Source organism: Aethina tumida, chromosome 5, assembly GCF_024364675.1.
Source record: "Aethina tumida isolate Nest 87 chromosome 5, icAetTumi1.1, whole genome shotgun sequence".
Lineage (NCBI taxonomy): Eukaryota > Metazoa > Arthropoda > Insecta > Coleoptera > Nitidulidae > Aethina > Aethina tumida.
The window spans coordinates 1445534-1462197 of NC_065439.1; the positions used below are offsets into that span (position 1 = coordinate 1445534).

Genomic DNA, 16664 nt, shown 5'->3' on the forward strand with positions numbered 1-16664 from the left:
CTATGTTATTATTTTGCTTTTCTTTTAGCCATATTTTATTTTATATTGTTGTGTTCAATATCTGTATTTGATCATTTAATTGGAAGATGTATCTTCAAAAAAACTCAATTATAATTCAAGGATTTACTTTCAGGTTTCCAATAATTTTAATTTTAAAATTAGATATTAAATGTTATGTTTTTTCTTCTCTATTGTTGCTGCAGTTTATTTTTTTATTATATTTGTATTTAATTCAAAAAGTGTACCTTAAATAAACTTTAAACAGAATTTTTTATTAATTTTAATATTACATTTTAATATAACGAATAAAACATTTTATAATCAGACATTTCAATATGTTTTCTATGTTATTATTTTACTTTTCTTTTAGCCACATTTTATTTTATATTGTTGTGTTCAATATCTGTATTTGATCATTTAATTGGAAGATGTATCCTCAAAAAACTCAATTATAATTCAAGGATTTACTTTCAGGTTTCCAATAATTTTAATTTTAAAATTAGATATTAAATGTTATGTTTTTTCTTCTCTATTGTTGCTGCAGTTTATTTTTTTATTATATTTGTATTTCATTCATAAAGTGTACCTTAAATAAACTTTAAACAGAATTTTTTATTAATTTTAATATTACATTTTAATGTAACGAATAAAACATTTTGTAATCAGACATTTCAATATGTTTTCTATGATATTATTTTACTTTTCTTCTAGCTACATTTTATTTTATATTGTTGTATTCAATATTTGTGTTTGATCATTTAATTGGAAGATGTATCTTCAAAAAAGGTCAATTATAATTTAGGGATTTACTTTCAGGTTTCCAATAATTTTAATTTTAAAATTAGATATTAAATGTTATGTTTTTTCTTTTCTATTGTTGCTGCAGTTTATTTTTTTTATTATATTTGTATTTAATTCAAAAAGTGTACCTTAAATAAACTTTAAACAGAATTTTTTATTAATTTTAATATTACATTTTAATGTAACGAATAAAACATTTTATAATCAGACATTTCAATATGTTTCCTATGTTATTATTTTGCTTTTCTTTTAGCCACATTTTATTTTATATTGTTGTATTGAATATCTGTATTTGATCATTTAATTGGAAGATGTATCTTCAAAAAAACTTAATTATAATTCAGGGATTTACTTTCAGGTTTCTAATAATTTTAATTTTAAAATTAGATATTAAATGTTATGTTTTTTCTTCCCTATTGTTGCTGCAGTTTATTTTTTTATTATATTCGTATTTAATTCAGAAAGTGTACCTTAAATAAACTTTAAACAGAATTTTTTATTAATTTTAATATTACATTTTAATGTAACGAATAAAACATTTTATAATCAGACATTTCAATATGTTTTCTATGTTATTATTTTGCTTTTCTTCTAGCCACATTTTATTTTATATTGTTGTGTTCAATATTTGTATTTGATCATATAATTGGAAGATATATCTTCAAAAAACTTAATTATAATTCAGGGATTTACTTTCAGGTTTCTAATAATTTTAATTTTAAAATTAGATATTAAATGTTATGTTTTTTCTTCCCTATTGTTGCTGCAGTTTATTTTTTTATTATATTCGTATTTAATTCAGAAAGTGTACCTTAAATAAACTTTAAACAGAATTTTTTATTAATTTTAATATTACATTTTAATGTAACGAATAAAACATTTTATAATCAGACATTTCAATATGTTTTCTATGTTATTATTTTGCTTTTCTTCTAGCCACATTTTATTTTATATTGTTGTGTTCAATATTTGTATTTGATCATATAATTGGAAGATATATCTTCAAAAAACTTAATTATAATTCAGGGATTTACTTTCAGGTTTCTAATAATTTTAATTTTAAAATTAGATATTAAATGTTATGTTTTTTCTTCCCTATTGTTGCTGCAGTTTATTTTTTTATTATATTCGTATTTAATTCAGAAAGTGTACCTTAAATAAACTTTAAACAGAATTTTTTATTAATTTTAATATTACATTTTAATGTAACGAATAAAACATTTTATAATCAGACATTTCAATATGTTTTCTATGTTATTATTTTGCTTTTCTTCTAGCCACATTTTATTTTATATTGTTGTGTTCAATATTTGTATTTGATCATATAATTGGAAGATATATCTTCAAAAAACTTAATTATAATTCAGAGATTTACTTTCAGGTTTCTAATAATTTTAATTTTAAAATTAGATATTAAATGTTATGTTTTTTCTTCTCTATTGTTGCTGCAGTTTATTTTTTTATTATATTCGTATTTAATTCAGAAAGTGTGCCTTAAATAAAATTTAAACAGAATTTTATTATTACATTTTAATGTAACGAATAAAACATTTTATAATCAGACATTTCAATATGTTTCCTATGTTATTATTTTGCTTTTCTTTTAGCCACATTTTATTTTATATTGTTGTATTGAATATCTGTATTTGATCATTTAATTGGAAGATGTATCTTTAAAAAAACTTAATTATAATTCAGGGATTTACTTTCAGGTTTCCAATAATTTTAATTTTAAAATTAGATATTAAATGTTATGTTTTTTCTTTTTTATTGTTGCTGCAGTTTATTTTTTTATTATATTCGTATTTAATTCAGAAAGTGTACCTTAAATAAACTTTAAACAGAATTTTTTATTAATTTTAATATTACATTTTAATGTAACGAATAAAACATTTTATAATCAGACATTTCAATATGTTTTCTATGATATTATTTTGTTTTTCTTCTAGCCACATTTTACTTTATATATTTGTATTCAATATTTGTATTTAATCATTTAATTGGAATATGTATCTGATATTTAACTTTTTATGTAATATAATTAATTTTTTTAATTTAATATTAAAATACGTAATGAAATCATGTTTTTAACTCTATGTTTAATGTCAAACAAATGCAAATGAACGAAAATTTCTTCAAACATCCACAAAGCGACACAGTGACGAGGAAACTCTCACGTCCAAAATAAATTTAAGATGTCACTCTTCTAAATCAATATTAACACAACATATAGTTTAATAGGTCATTTCCCCCTAGACAGTTTTTCTTTCTGATACATTTTAAAATATGACTCAAACGTAATTCATCATTTCGTTTTCACTCGGCATGATTAAGGAGACGGATGGACAATTAGCACCTTGTTACGCACGTTACTTTCTTTATTGCTTCACTCTTTGTTGTTTGCAGACGGTTTGTTCTAGTAAAATGTGCTGAATAATTTCGCATTTGTTTGATATGAAAATTGTCCCAGTTCATCCTTCAAACAAGACTAAATTCAACTTCGGTTACAATCAACGAATTAATGGAACTAAGTCAGTAAGATACGAGGGAGCAATTTAATCGTTTAACATGTTAAATCACTCGTGGGTGGCATTATCTGCAGACTAGAAAATGTGGGAAAACGGCAGTAAATGTCGTGATGTCCTGCAAGAAGCTCCTGCTGTTTATTCTCGTCGTTCACATCGATTGCATCAGCACAGTGGTGCTGCACAATGAAACCTTTGAGGAGGGTGAGTCAGAGTATCATTGTAATCAAGGTTGGATTAAGGTTTTGTTCTTGCAGGACGCAAGAAGAAGGACAAGTATCTGCTTCCGGTTATTTTGGGCGGGTTTATTATCAAGGCGGTCATATTTCCGCTGGCGTTCAAAGTTATGGCGGTCATGACCAGTGTTTCGGTGCTGTTGAGCCTGATGAGTTTGATTTTGTCTTCGATAGTGGGTTATGTTAAAGTGGCGTTGAAGCATCAATCTCCGGTTGTTAAAGTTATACATCTGAATGATCAATGGACTAAGGATGATTACAGGGATTTGGAGGAGTATCCGTATTATCATTCAGATACTTTGATTGATTGATTGATTGAATAGTTTATTGATTGTTCATGTATTAGTAGTTACAAAATTCAATGTCACTATTCTAAATATAATTATTAAACAAACAGTGTAAAAGTTTTAATAATCTTTTATTTGACAGTTGTTTTTAGTGATGACGATTTCTTCTATTTGTATAATGTCGAAAACACCTAATCCATTTTTAAGAGTTTATATGATTATATTTATATAATATTATTAGTTTACATGACAGGCTGCAATGTTAGAATTAAAAAAATATCAATTATTATTAGGAACAACAACAAATACTGAACTTGATAAAAATAAAATGGTGTAACCGGAATATTGCGTACTCTACGTTGCCTATCCCAACCAAAAACAGTGCTATCTTGTGAAAGTATTATTATGAAAATATGTTTAGTGATTAAATAATAAAACTATATTAGTAATTTTCCTGAATTTCAGGAGAACATCATTGTTACAGAAGTTGAATAAGATCAAAAATTCAAATTTAAAAACTGCTTTCATCCGAATTAACAAATGAAATTGATGTTCCACAAGGAACCGTGCTAAAGAAATAAGTATTTTTATGTTAAAACTGCCAGAAGTCAATTTTAAACAAATACTGAACTTGGTAATAATAAAATTGTGTAACCGGAATATTTCGTACTCGTGGTTGCCTACCCCAACCGAAAACAGGACAATCCTGTGAAAGTATTATTATGAAAGTATGTGATGAATTGTTTAGTGATTAAATAATAAAACTATATTAGCAATTTTCCTGGATTTCAAGAGAACATCATTGTTACAGAAGTTGAATAAGATCAAAAACTCAAATTTTAAATCTGATTTTCATCCAAATTAACAAATGAAATTGATGTTCCACAAGGAACAGTGCTAAGGAAATAAGAATTTTTATATTAAAACTGTCAGAAGTCAATGTTTAAACAAATACTGAACTTAAATTAATAATAAAATTGTGTAACCGGAATATTTCGTACTCGGGGTTGCCTACCTCAACCGAAAACAGGACGATCCTGTGAAAGTATTATTATGAAAGTATGTGATGTATAGTTTACTGATTAAATATTAAAACTATATTAGCAATTTCAGGAGAACATCATTGTTACAAAAGTTGAATAAGATAAAAAATTCAAATTTAAAAACTGCTTTCATCCGAATTAACAAATGAAATTGATGTTTCACAAGGAACAGTGCTAAAGAAATAAGTATTTTTATGTTAAAACTATCAGAAGTCAATATTTAAACAAATACTGAACTTGATAATAATAAAATTGTGTAACCGGAATATTTCGTACTCTGGGTTGCCTACCTCAGCCGAAAACAGAATAATCCTGTGAAAGTATTATTTTGGATGTGTATAATGAATAGTTTAGTGATTAAATAATGTATTCTGAATTACTAGGGAGTATTAAGTAGGGGTTCTAAAAATACAAATTAATTTGAAATTATTCAGAATAAAAAAAAATCATTAAAAAAGTTTATAATTTATTTCAATAAAACATTAATATTTTTTCTGAGCAAATGCTATTCATTTAACATTTGAGTATTTTATATGGCTACATATAAAGTTGTATATTAAAATATATTTATAATACAGCAAAAACTTGTGTTGCTCAAAATTTGTTGTTAACCTAATCTACACGTACACTCGGCTAATTGTAAATCATGAAATAAATAGAAAAATAAATTAAACAATTATGTACAAATAAATAATTAAAAAAGAAACTAATTTCAGTGTCCACTTTTAAGGCCCATGGTGGCGGCGAACAGGGCGAAGAAGAAGCCGGCCAGTCCGGTCGCCCCGGTCAGCAGCACCAGGCCGCCGATCAGCACGGGGATGAGGGTGAAGAACTTGAGCTTGTAGGCGAGCAGCAGCGGCAGCAGGAACTTCTTGAATTTTTTCTTCACCTTGTACTTGCCGCGTTCCTGTCGGCTCGTCTCGTCGTCCATTGTTTCTAAAATTAGAAGCGCCATTTTAGTTTTCACTCCATCTTCATAACTTTAAACTGATTCCTAATTATAAACTAGGACAACGACAAAAATAAGCAATAGTCACATGGAGGAATATCTGGAGTATACAATGGATGAGCTATAACATCCCTTTTAACACTTTGAAGCTTAATTTAAGTCTCTAATGAGAAATGTGGTCTTACGTTGTCATTTAGAAGCATAATCTCATCAAGACCAAGAAGAAAAGATTAACCTTAGTTTTGGCTTCCTCTTTATAATTAAAGCCCTTATTGAGTACAAAATAGGACAAGGACAAAAATAAATAATAAATATTTGTTGGATGAGGCAGAAGTTTCTCTTTAACATTTTGAAGCCACTTAATTCTTTAACCGAAGAAGTAGATTTTATAACAAAAACGAATAATTGTGGCATAAATTGATTTGATTTATTTTGCATTAAATATGACTGCAATTGATAACGCCACAGGCTAAACCGATGCGCCAAACAAATAATCCACATAAACCAGCACGGTAGAAAATAACAGTAGAATACGACAAGTACGTCTGTTAAAAAAAAAAATTAGGTTACAGTTATATATAGTTTCTTTTTAGATAATATGACATTAGGTTGAATTCTCCACATAATGGCATAGATCTACATAGCAATGTATTGTGACTGTAGTATTTTAAAATGCGTGGACGAAAGCAAAGACACTCATTAACTGGTGTAATATGGAAATTGTTTTTTTACGGCTCTTTATTTTATGTTACAGTTTAACAATTTATATGTATACGCTAAATGTGACTGACAACTTTATTATTAAATTGTAATGTGCGTTATTATTATCATAATACATATTCCATAATTGGCAATTACATAAATAATAATAAATTATCAAAAATAATTGATAAATTAATTGTTTTATTATTTATTGTAAGTATTTTATATAACTTTTTACTGAATAATGAATAAATTATTTATTAATTTTATAAAATCATTTACTGTTAGCTTTTGTTGTCAATTTCATTTTTATAAAGAAAAATTATGTAGATAACACTGAAGGAATGAAATGGGAAAATAATCATTCAAAAAATCGTTGAAAAATATTTCAAAAGAAGGTAAATAACTCCTTTTTAAGTATTTATTGTGCACAAAGTAATTACTGTTAGTTACTTTAGTTCATTTTATTTCTGGAAAGTAAAATTATATAGATACATCTGGATGAATCAAAAGAAAAAACTGTTACACAATATATTTTAAGAAAATGTTTTAAAACTTAATAAATATTTATATTTCAGTCGTTAGTTGTTCATCAAACTATTACCAATTTAATAAAATCATATACTGTTAGTTTCTGTTGTCCATTTCATTTTTAAAAAGAATAATTATGTAGACAACACTGAAGGAATAAAATAGGAAAATAATCATTCAAAAAATCGTTGAAAAATATTTCAAAAGAAGGTATATAACCCCTTTTTAAGTATTTATTGTTCACAAGGTAATTACTGTTAGTTACTTTAGTTCATTTTATTTCTGGAAAGTAAAATTATATAGATACATCTGGATGAATCAAAAGAAAAAACTGTTACACAATATACTTTAAGAAAATGTTTTAAAACTTAATAAATATTTATATTTCAGTCGTTAGTTGTTCATCAAACTATTACCAATTTAATAAAATCATATACTGTTAGTTTCTGTTGTCAATTTCATTTTTAAAAAGAATAATTATGTAGACAACACTGAAGGAATAAAATAGGAAAATAATCATTCAAAAAATCGTTGAAAAATATTTCAAAAGAAGGTAGATAACTCCTTTTTGAGTATTTATTGTTCACAAGGTAATTACTGTAGTTACTTTAGTTCATTTTATTTCTGGAAAGTAAAATTATATAGATACATCTGGATGAATCAAAAGAAAAAACTGTTACACAATATACTTTAAGAAAATGTTTTAAAACTTAATAAATATTTATATTTCAGTCGTTAGTTGTTCATCAAACTATTACCAATTTAATAAAATCATATACTGTTAGTTTCTGTTGTCAATTTCATTTTTAAAAAGAATAATTATGTAGACAACACTGAAGGAATAAAATAGGAAAATAATCATTCAAAAAATCGTTGAAAAATATTTCAAAAGAATGTATATAACCCCTTTTTAAGTATTTATTGTTCACAAGGTAATTACTGTTAGTTACTTTAGTTCATTTTATTTCTGGAAAGTAAAATTATATAGATACATCTGTATGAATCAAAAGAAAAAACTGTTACACAATAAACTTTATAAAAATGTTTAAAAACTTAATAAACATTTATATTTCAGTCGTTAGTTGTTCATCAAACTATTATTTCTAATTTAATAAAATCATATTAGAGAAATTATTTAGATAACACTTAAGAGAAGAAAAATCTCAATTTTTACTAGAAAGTATAATTGTTACGATAGATACAATAAACAAAATCGAAAGTCTGTTCACTACACAATAAAGCTTTTAGGAATGTTTTAAACAAATATATACTTTTTCTCAATTAAAATTCAATCCATTCAGTTATTTTGTAACTGTAAATTTTAGTTTAACTGTCAATAAATTTCTTTAGTTTTTATTTATTTTATATTATATATATTATATTATTCCAATTTAATAAGAATAAAATAATTTAAAAATATTTACCATTCTGTACGTTGAACAATGCCAGTTTCTAAAACAACTCGTGCCGTATTATTCAAATCGAGAATACAAAAATAAAAAATATATATTTCTAAAAATGTGACCCAACTGACCGATCAACCGAGATCGACTTATGTCGATGGCAAATTACACATTTCAACGCAACAATGCCACGTTATTGTGGGACGAGATTCGCCACCACAAATTTCACTGTTCTAAATTCGATTTTTCAATATTTTCTAGTGCATGTTATTGACGGGCCTTAATTTTATGTTAAAAACGCGCCTCCAATTGTTTACGATACGTGCGATCGGTTTTCTTTTTGGTGGGGAAATTAATAACTAATTTGGTTCTTTGTCGGTTTAGTAAATTAATCCCGGTTTCCGGTTACGATCATGGATGAACGCATCACACCATAAATTACGACTGTGAACTTAATGGGATTTGAACAAATGAAACGCAAAGCAATTGCTACTTAAGTACTTATTAGAATGAATATTACATTTTTTAAAGTAGTTTAATTATCCCCCAAAACTATTTACAAATTAACTTTTAATATATATTGTTGATGTATATATGTTTATTATTATTATTATTTGAGATTTATGTCTACATATTTTAGACAATATTGAATATTTTTATAAAAAAATACTTTTTAATTATATTGCTTTGTTTTGTTATTCATTTAATTAAAAAATAAATATATTTACTTATTGATGAATTAATAATTTATTCTTTTTAACATTATTGTTTAGATTTTAACTGAATTTGTTAACACAAATCAATATTATCAAATTTTAATAAATGTTCACACTGCCATCTCTCTTTCAGAAGCTCAAGTAGCATATTACAGGTTTCTTTAATTATTACATCCCACTATTTTATTTTATATTTATCATTTATTGGCCTAAATCAGTAGAGTTATAGATATTTAACATAAAGAATGATTAATTAATAAATTATTAAATAAAAGCAATTTTATAAAGTCATATTACAAAATAATAGAAACAACAAAATACGTTTTTTATTATTATTGAGTTTTAAGATATTTATAATAATTTATTGAATAGAACAGATATTAGCAACATTATCTTCTAATATTAAATAGTATGATGAATAATAAATAATTAAATATTTTTTAATAATAATTAAAATATTAATATGTAATCTATTTAGTTCTTCATTGATAATTGACGTGTTAATATTTAAATATTCCATACAGACCTGAAATTGACAGGAGTAACTAACTCTCAATTTTATTATCATTTTAGTAATTTAAAGGACAATATAAGGCTAAATATTATTATTTATTCTGTTTTAAAATATTTTTATATAATATATTGAGTACCACAAAAATTGGCAACGATAAATAACATTATTTTCATAAATTAAATAGTTTAATGAATAATAAATAACTAAATTATCATTTTTAAATAACAATTAAAATATTAATGTATAAATATTTAGTTATTCTTTCATAATTGACATTTGTTTCCATTTTATTATTTAAGTATAAAATTTCATACAGACCTGAAATTGACAGGAGTAACTAACTTTCAATTTTATTATCATTTTAGTAGTTTAAAGGACAATATAAGGCTAAATATTATTATTTATTCTGTTTTAAAATATTTTTATATAATATATTGAGTACCACAAAAATTGGCAACGATAAATAACATTATTTTCATAAATTAAATAGTTTAATGAATAATAAATAACTAAATTATCATTTTTAAATAACAATTAAAATATTAATGTATAAATATTTAGTTATTCTTTCATAATTGACATTTGTTTCCATTTTATTATTTAAGTATAAAATTTCATACAGACCTGAAATTGACAGGAGTAACTAACTTTCAATTTTATTATCATTTTAGTAGTTTAAAGGACAATATAAGGCTAAATATTATTATTTATTCTGTTTTAAAATATTTTTATATAATATATTGAGTACCACAAAAATTGGCAACGATAAATAACATTATTTTCATAAATTAAATAGTTTAATGAATAATAAATAACTAAATTATCATTTTTAAATAACAATTAAAATATTAATGTATAAATATTTAGTTATTCTTTCATAATTGACATTTGTTTCCATTTTATTATTTAAGTATAAAATTTCATACAGACCTGAAATTGACAGGAGTAACTAACTTTCAATTTTATTATCATTTTAGTAGTTTAAAGGACAATATAAGGCTAAATATTATTATTTATTCTGTTTTAAAATATTTTTATATAATATATTGAGTACCACAAAAATTGGCAACGATAAATAACATTATTTTCATAAATTAAATAGTTTAAAGAATAATAAATAACTAAATTATCATTTTTAAATAACAATTAAAATATTAATGTATAAATATTTAGTTATTCTTTCATAATTGACATTTGTTTCCATTTTATTATTTAAGTATAAAATTTCATACAGACCTGAAATTGACAGGAGTAACTAACTTTCAATTTTATTATCATTTTAGTAGTTTAAAGGACAATATAAGGCTAAATATTATTATTTATTCTGTTTTAAAATATTTTTATATAATATATTGAGTACCACAAAAATTGGCAACGATAAATAACATTATTTTCATAAATTAAATAGTTTAATGAATAATAAATAACTAAATTATCATTTTTAAATAACAATTAAAATATTAATGTATAAATATTTAGTTATTCTTTCATAATTGACATTTGTTTCCATTTTATTATTTAAGTATAAAATTTCATACAGACCTGAAATTGACAGGAGTAACTAACTTTCAATTTTATTATCATTTTAGTAGTTTAAAGGACAATATAAGGCTAAATATTATTATTTATTCTGTTTTAAAATATTTTTATATAATATATTGAGTACCACAAAAATTGGCAACGATAAATAACATTATTTTCATAAATTAAATAGTTTAATGAATAATAAATAACTAAATTATCATTTTTAAATAACAATTAAAATATTAATGTATAAATATTTAGTTATTCTTTCATAATTGACATTTGTTTCCATTTTATTATTTAAGTATAAAATTTCATACAGACCTGAAATTGACAGGAGTAACTAACTTTCAATTTTATTATCATTTTAGTAGTTTAAAGGATAATATAAGGCTAAATATTATTATTTATTCTGCTTTAAAATATTGTTATATAATGTATTGAGTACCACAGAAATTGGCAACAATAAATAACATTATTTTCATAAATTAAATAGTTTAATAAATAATAATTAACTAAATTATTATTTTTAATAACAATTAAAATGTTAATGTATATATATTTAGTTATTCTTTCATAATTGACATTTGTTTCCATTTTATTATTTAAGTATAAAAATTCATACAGACCTGAAATTGACAGGAGTAACTAACATTCAATTTTATTATCATTTTAGTAGTTTAAAGGACAACATGAGGCTAAATAAATAAATAATTTGTTTAATAATTCTCTTTAGAGTTACCTACATAATTTTTCTTTGCGGGAATAAAATGGTTGTAAACATTATTAAACATAATTTTGTTGTTTAACGAATAATTATTATTAATTATGTCTAGAAATGGTTTAATAAGTATTTAAAATGTTTTATTATTTGGTTATATTTATTTATATATTTCACTGTTAATTGCGTAAGCTGTTAATAAAATGCCATGTGTGTATTCTTATTAACAACAATAAGCAATGACATTAAAAATAGTATGAAGATTATTCCAGCTTAACAGTACCAGATTAAATTACAACTATATAACCATTGTGCTCAAACTCAAGAATTTATTACAGTACAAAAACAAAAAGTAAAGATACTAAAAATGCATGTGTGTAATTGACAATCATTTATGGAATTTGTAATATGCACTAACGGTTCCCCGGTCGCAGACTCGGAGATGTTCATCAACGCGAAATAAGAGTAAAAACTCTTTCAGTTTCAGGAAGCCTTCCAGCTTAATTTACAACCTGCAATTCGTAATAAATAATTCAATGATGTCAACGATGTTTGCTTAGTCGTTTGCGGAACAAGCGTCAGCTGCCATTTATTTGTAGAAAATTGAAGTAAATTGTGTCTTGGCTGTTGACACCGAAAACTCCCATGGTTGGTTGTCTACATTAATAAATCTGTTTAGCGCCACCTATGTTTGTTAAACTAAAGCTGTTGGTTCCTTTGCCTTAACAAACAACTAAATCTATATTTATTTGCCACAAATTTGTTTTAGTTTTTGGATTTTTTTGCTGTAAGGCGAATTGAATCGATTATTACTTTTGTGGATCAATAAATACAACTTTAACCAACTGTGAAAATTATTTCCTTGATTTTTTTTTGTGCATTCCCAATTACCATCTAACGTTTAGCCCATTCATGTGAGTACCCGTGGTACTAACTGTTGTTTAATTCAATTAATATATTCTAAAATACCCAACAAATGAGTTTTAGACAGATGTAATTGTTTAATTCACCAAAATCAATAACGTTGAAGATCTAGTTCAAAATTTACTCACAATAAATCACAATTTTTCATTCATAGAATCTTTAAAAATTGGTTGAACAGGTGTTGGATTTGTAGTTACGCCTTTTAAAAGTTTATGGCGTAACTAGATCAGGGAACAGTTGCTTCGTTGATTATTAATCGATTTTGTAAGGTATGATCAGTAATTACGTGACGCACTTTAAGTTCACAATAATCACACTTCGTTTTAAATGAATTTTATTATTAATTACAATAGTTATGAAGGCTGTTAAGTAATTTATTGAATAACCAGTTCGAAGCAAAACAAATTGTTCCATTAGTAATTATCATTTAATTTAATTGGAATTGTATTCAAATTATTGATATTAAAACACCAATATATTTTTTAATATTTTAAAATATTTATAATAATTTTAAACATAAATAAATTAATAATTAAATACAATTAATTTAAAAATATATAATGTTTAAAACAATAATAATAATTATAAATTAATTTTTATAATAACTTATAGGCAAATAAATAAATATTCATAAATTAATAAAATAAATAAACAAAAATGAATGTTATTTTATTAAATAAATTTTTTCTATTAAAAATAAATGATATTACTAAATGATTTATTAATAGTTGATATTTAATTTAAATGTAATTTTATTGAGGTTAAAATAATAAAATAGTGAATAAATTATAAATAAGTAATAAAATTATACGGAAAAATAATAAAAAAATAAATATATTTCTTAAATAAATAATAAATAGAATACATATAATATACAAACAGAATATACAGAATAAACAAACAGAATAAACAAACAGAATAAACAGAATAAACAGAATAAACAGAATAAACAGAATAAACAGAATAAACAGAATAAACAGAATAAACAGAATAAACAAAATAAACAGAATAAACAGAATAAACAGAATAAACAGAATAAACAGAATAAACAGAATAAACAGAATAAACAGAATAAACAGAATAAACAGATTGAACAGAATAAACAGAAAAATAGTAAAAAATAAATATATTTATTAAATAAATAATAAATAGAATACATAAAATAAACAAACAGAATAAACAGAATGAACAAAATAAACAGAATAAATAATACAATTAGAATAAAGGGAATAAATAGAATTCTTGATATTAAAAGATTACGTATTATTAATTATAATAAAAATAAATTAATCTTAATAAGGGATTTATAGAAAATTAAAAAATAAACACTTTGAGAAGTTAATTTAATGTTAAAATTGAAATAAATAAGTGAAACAAATTAAATAAATAGGATAAATCGAAAAAATGATATAAATAAATAAAATAAATAATTAAATTAATTAAGTAAATTAAACAAATTAAATAAACTAAATAAATTAATTAAATAAATTAAATAAATTAAATAAATTAAATAAATTAAATAAATTAAATAAATTAAATAAATTAAATAAATTAAATAAATTAAATAAATTATATAAATTAAATAAATTAAATAAATTAAATAAATTAAAAAAATTAAATAAATTAAATAAATTAAATAAATTAAATAAATTAAATAAATTATATAAATTAAATAAATTAAATAAATTAAATAAATTAAAAAAATTAAATAATTTAAATAAAATAAATAAATATTTTTTATTAATAAGTGAATTATTAAATCTAAAACAAGTTTTAGTACATTTTAATTAATTGTTATTTAATGCAACATAAATATATAAATAATTTTTATAGTACATTTATGAAGAAAAAATAAATATATAAAATTAAATTATTTTTCTATTCCATATTGGGAAACTGAAGTTATTTTAAAATTAATAAAAATAAATGGATTTTTCTATTGAACTTAGAATAAATAAATAGAATAAGTAAATAAATATAAATTTTAATTTTATTATTGTTAATACAATTTTAAAAAATTAAGATAATAAAAATACTAATTTTAATAATAAATAAAAATTAAAAAATTTTGTTTATACCACTAAAATTATTTTACGTAAAGTAATAATAATAAAAATAAATGAATTTTTATAATAAATTTATGGAGAAAAATGAATAAATAAATATTAATTTTATATTTTTTATTATTTTTTTTTATAAGATATCAATTTTGGGATATTTTAAATATTAAATTAAAATATTTAATTCACTAAAATTTGAAATAGATAAAGAAAATAACATTAAATGTACAAAATATCTTGTAATATTTAATTTGTAGGAGGTTAACTAAGTTTAAATTATAAAATTAGATTTTAATTAACAAATAGTATTAAAATTGTTATTTAAAGAAAAAATTAATAAATTTTAATAATTAATTTAATGTTAAATAATTAAATTAAAATTATTTTAATAAAATAAACAACTGCCACTGTTTTATAGTAAAATTAATAGGTTTTTCCGTAATCGTAAAGTGTTATTACCATTTAGAAATTTAGAAAATTATTTAAATTTACATAACAATTGACATTTAACCTAAATAATGATAAAGCAAATGAAAACACCTAAAAAAAAAAGGAAAAAAAAAACAATTACCTGGCAGTTTCGTCTGAAAGGACCACGTCCCGGCGGTGGGAAATATCTCCCAGGACCCCTGCCACGTGGTCAACCCCCTCGTGGCCTCGCAGCATTTCGCATCCCTCCCTTCGGCGTCTGTCGCCGACGTGCCCAACACCACCACGCAAACGACCAACAACAACAACAACAACCCGTTCATCGTTCTTCTCTCGCACGAACAACAACCCCGCAAAACCTGTCAACAAAACATCCTTGATCACCCCGATCACTGTCCTGGTGCGAAGTCGCCTGCGGTATGGCGACTATCTCGTGCCGCCGTTCTGCCCACCGCCTCGTGGCTGCGTTTTCGTTTTCTGCCGTCGCTACGGACCCGTGTAATGACTCTATTTTAATGTTAAATATTATCTCGGGACACGCTTCAATTACTTTAATGGAAGTGTAGCGGACGACGATGGTCTGTTTGCGGTGGGACAGCGGCGTGCTAAGGCCCAATTAAACTCAATGTGTGGGTGAAAGAAACGAAAAAAAAAAAACAAGACCAAACAAGGACAATCTTATTATTCCACTTTAATCATTTAGCCTACAATTTTTTTTTTTTATGCAAACTAGAGGAAGAAACTAAAAATGAAATATGTGATGAATTTTAGAAATCTACAGAAATTTCCAAAACCTTCAGAAGTTTTCAGAAATGTTCAGACGTCTTCAAGAGTTTTCAAAAATCATGATGAATCTTAAAAAATTTTCAGAAATCTTCAGAATTTATTAGAAATTATCAGAAATTATCAAAAATCGTTAGAAATCACTAGAAATCATCAGAAATCATCAGAAACCATAAAAAATAATATGAAATCATCAGAAATTAGAAAAATGAAATCATCAGAAATCTTCTGAAATCAACATAAATTAGCAGAAATAAACAGAAATCATCAGAAATTATCTAAAATCGTTAGAAATCATTAGAAATCATCAGAAATTGTCAGAAATCTTCACAAATTTTCAAAAATTAACAAAAATTATTAGAAATAATATGAAATCATCAGAAATCATAAAAAAGAAATTTTCAAAAATATTCAGAAATCTTTAAAAATCTTCAGAAATCTTCAAGAATCTTCGGAAACAAATTATAAATCATCAAAAATTATAAAAAATAATAAGAAATCATGAGAAATTTTCTG

At 23.3% G+C, this 16664-nt stretch overlaps 2 protein-coding genes across 2 annotated transcripts; one reads left to right on the plus strand and one right to left on the minus strand.

The window, feature by feature from the left end:
• The first annotated feature begins 2857 nt into the window (after positions 1-2857).
• Positions 2858-4030, plus strand: LOC126265642 (uncharacterized). The gene is made up of 2 exons (XM_049967717.1): positions 2858-3530; positions 3584-4030. Exons 1-2 carry the CDS (start codon positions 3440-3442, stop codon positions 3871-3873), a joined length of 381 nt encoding a protein of 126 aa, XP_049823674.1. The 5' UTR covers positions 2858-3439; the 3' UTR covers positions 3874-4030.
• Positions 4031-5604: 1574 nt separating this feature from the next.
• LOC126265549 (uncharacterized) lies at positions 5605-15832 on the minus strand. Its single transcript, XM_049967325.1, has 2 exons — positions 15508-15832; positions 5605-5828 (listed from the first exon to the last, which is right to left on the minus strand). The coding sequence occupies exons 1-2, from the start codon at positions 15686-15688 to the stop codon at positions 5605-5607; spliced, it is 405 nt and encodes a 134-aa protein (XP_049823282.1). The 5' UTR covers positions 15689-15832.
• Between the last annotated feature and the right edge of the window lie 832 nt (positions 15833-16664).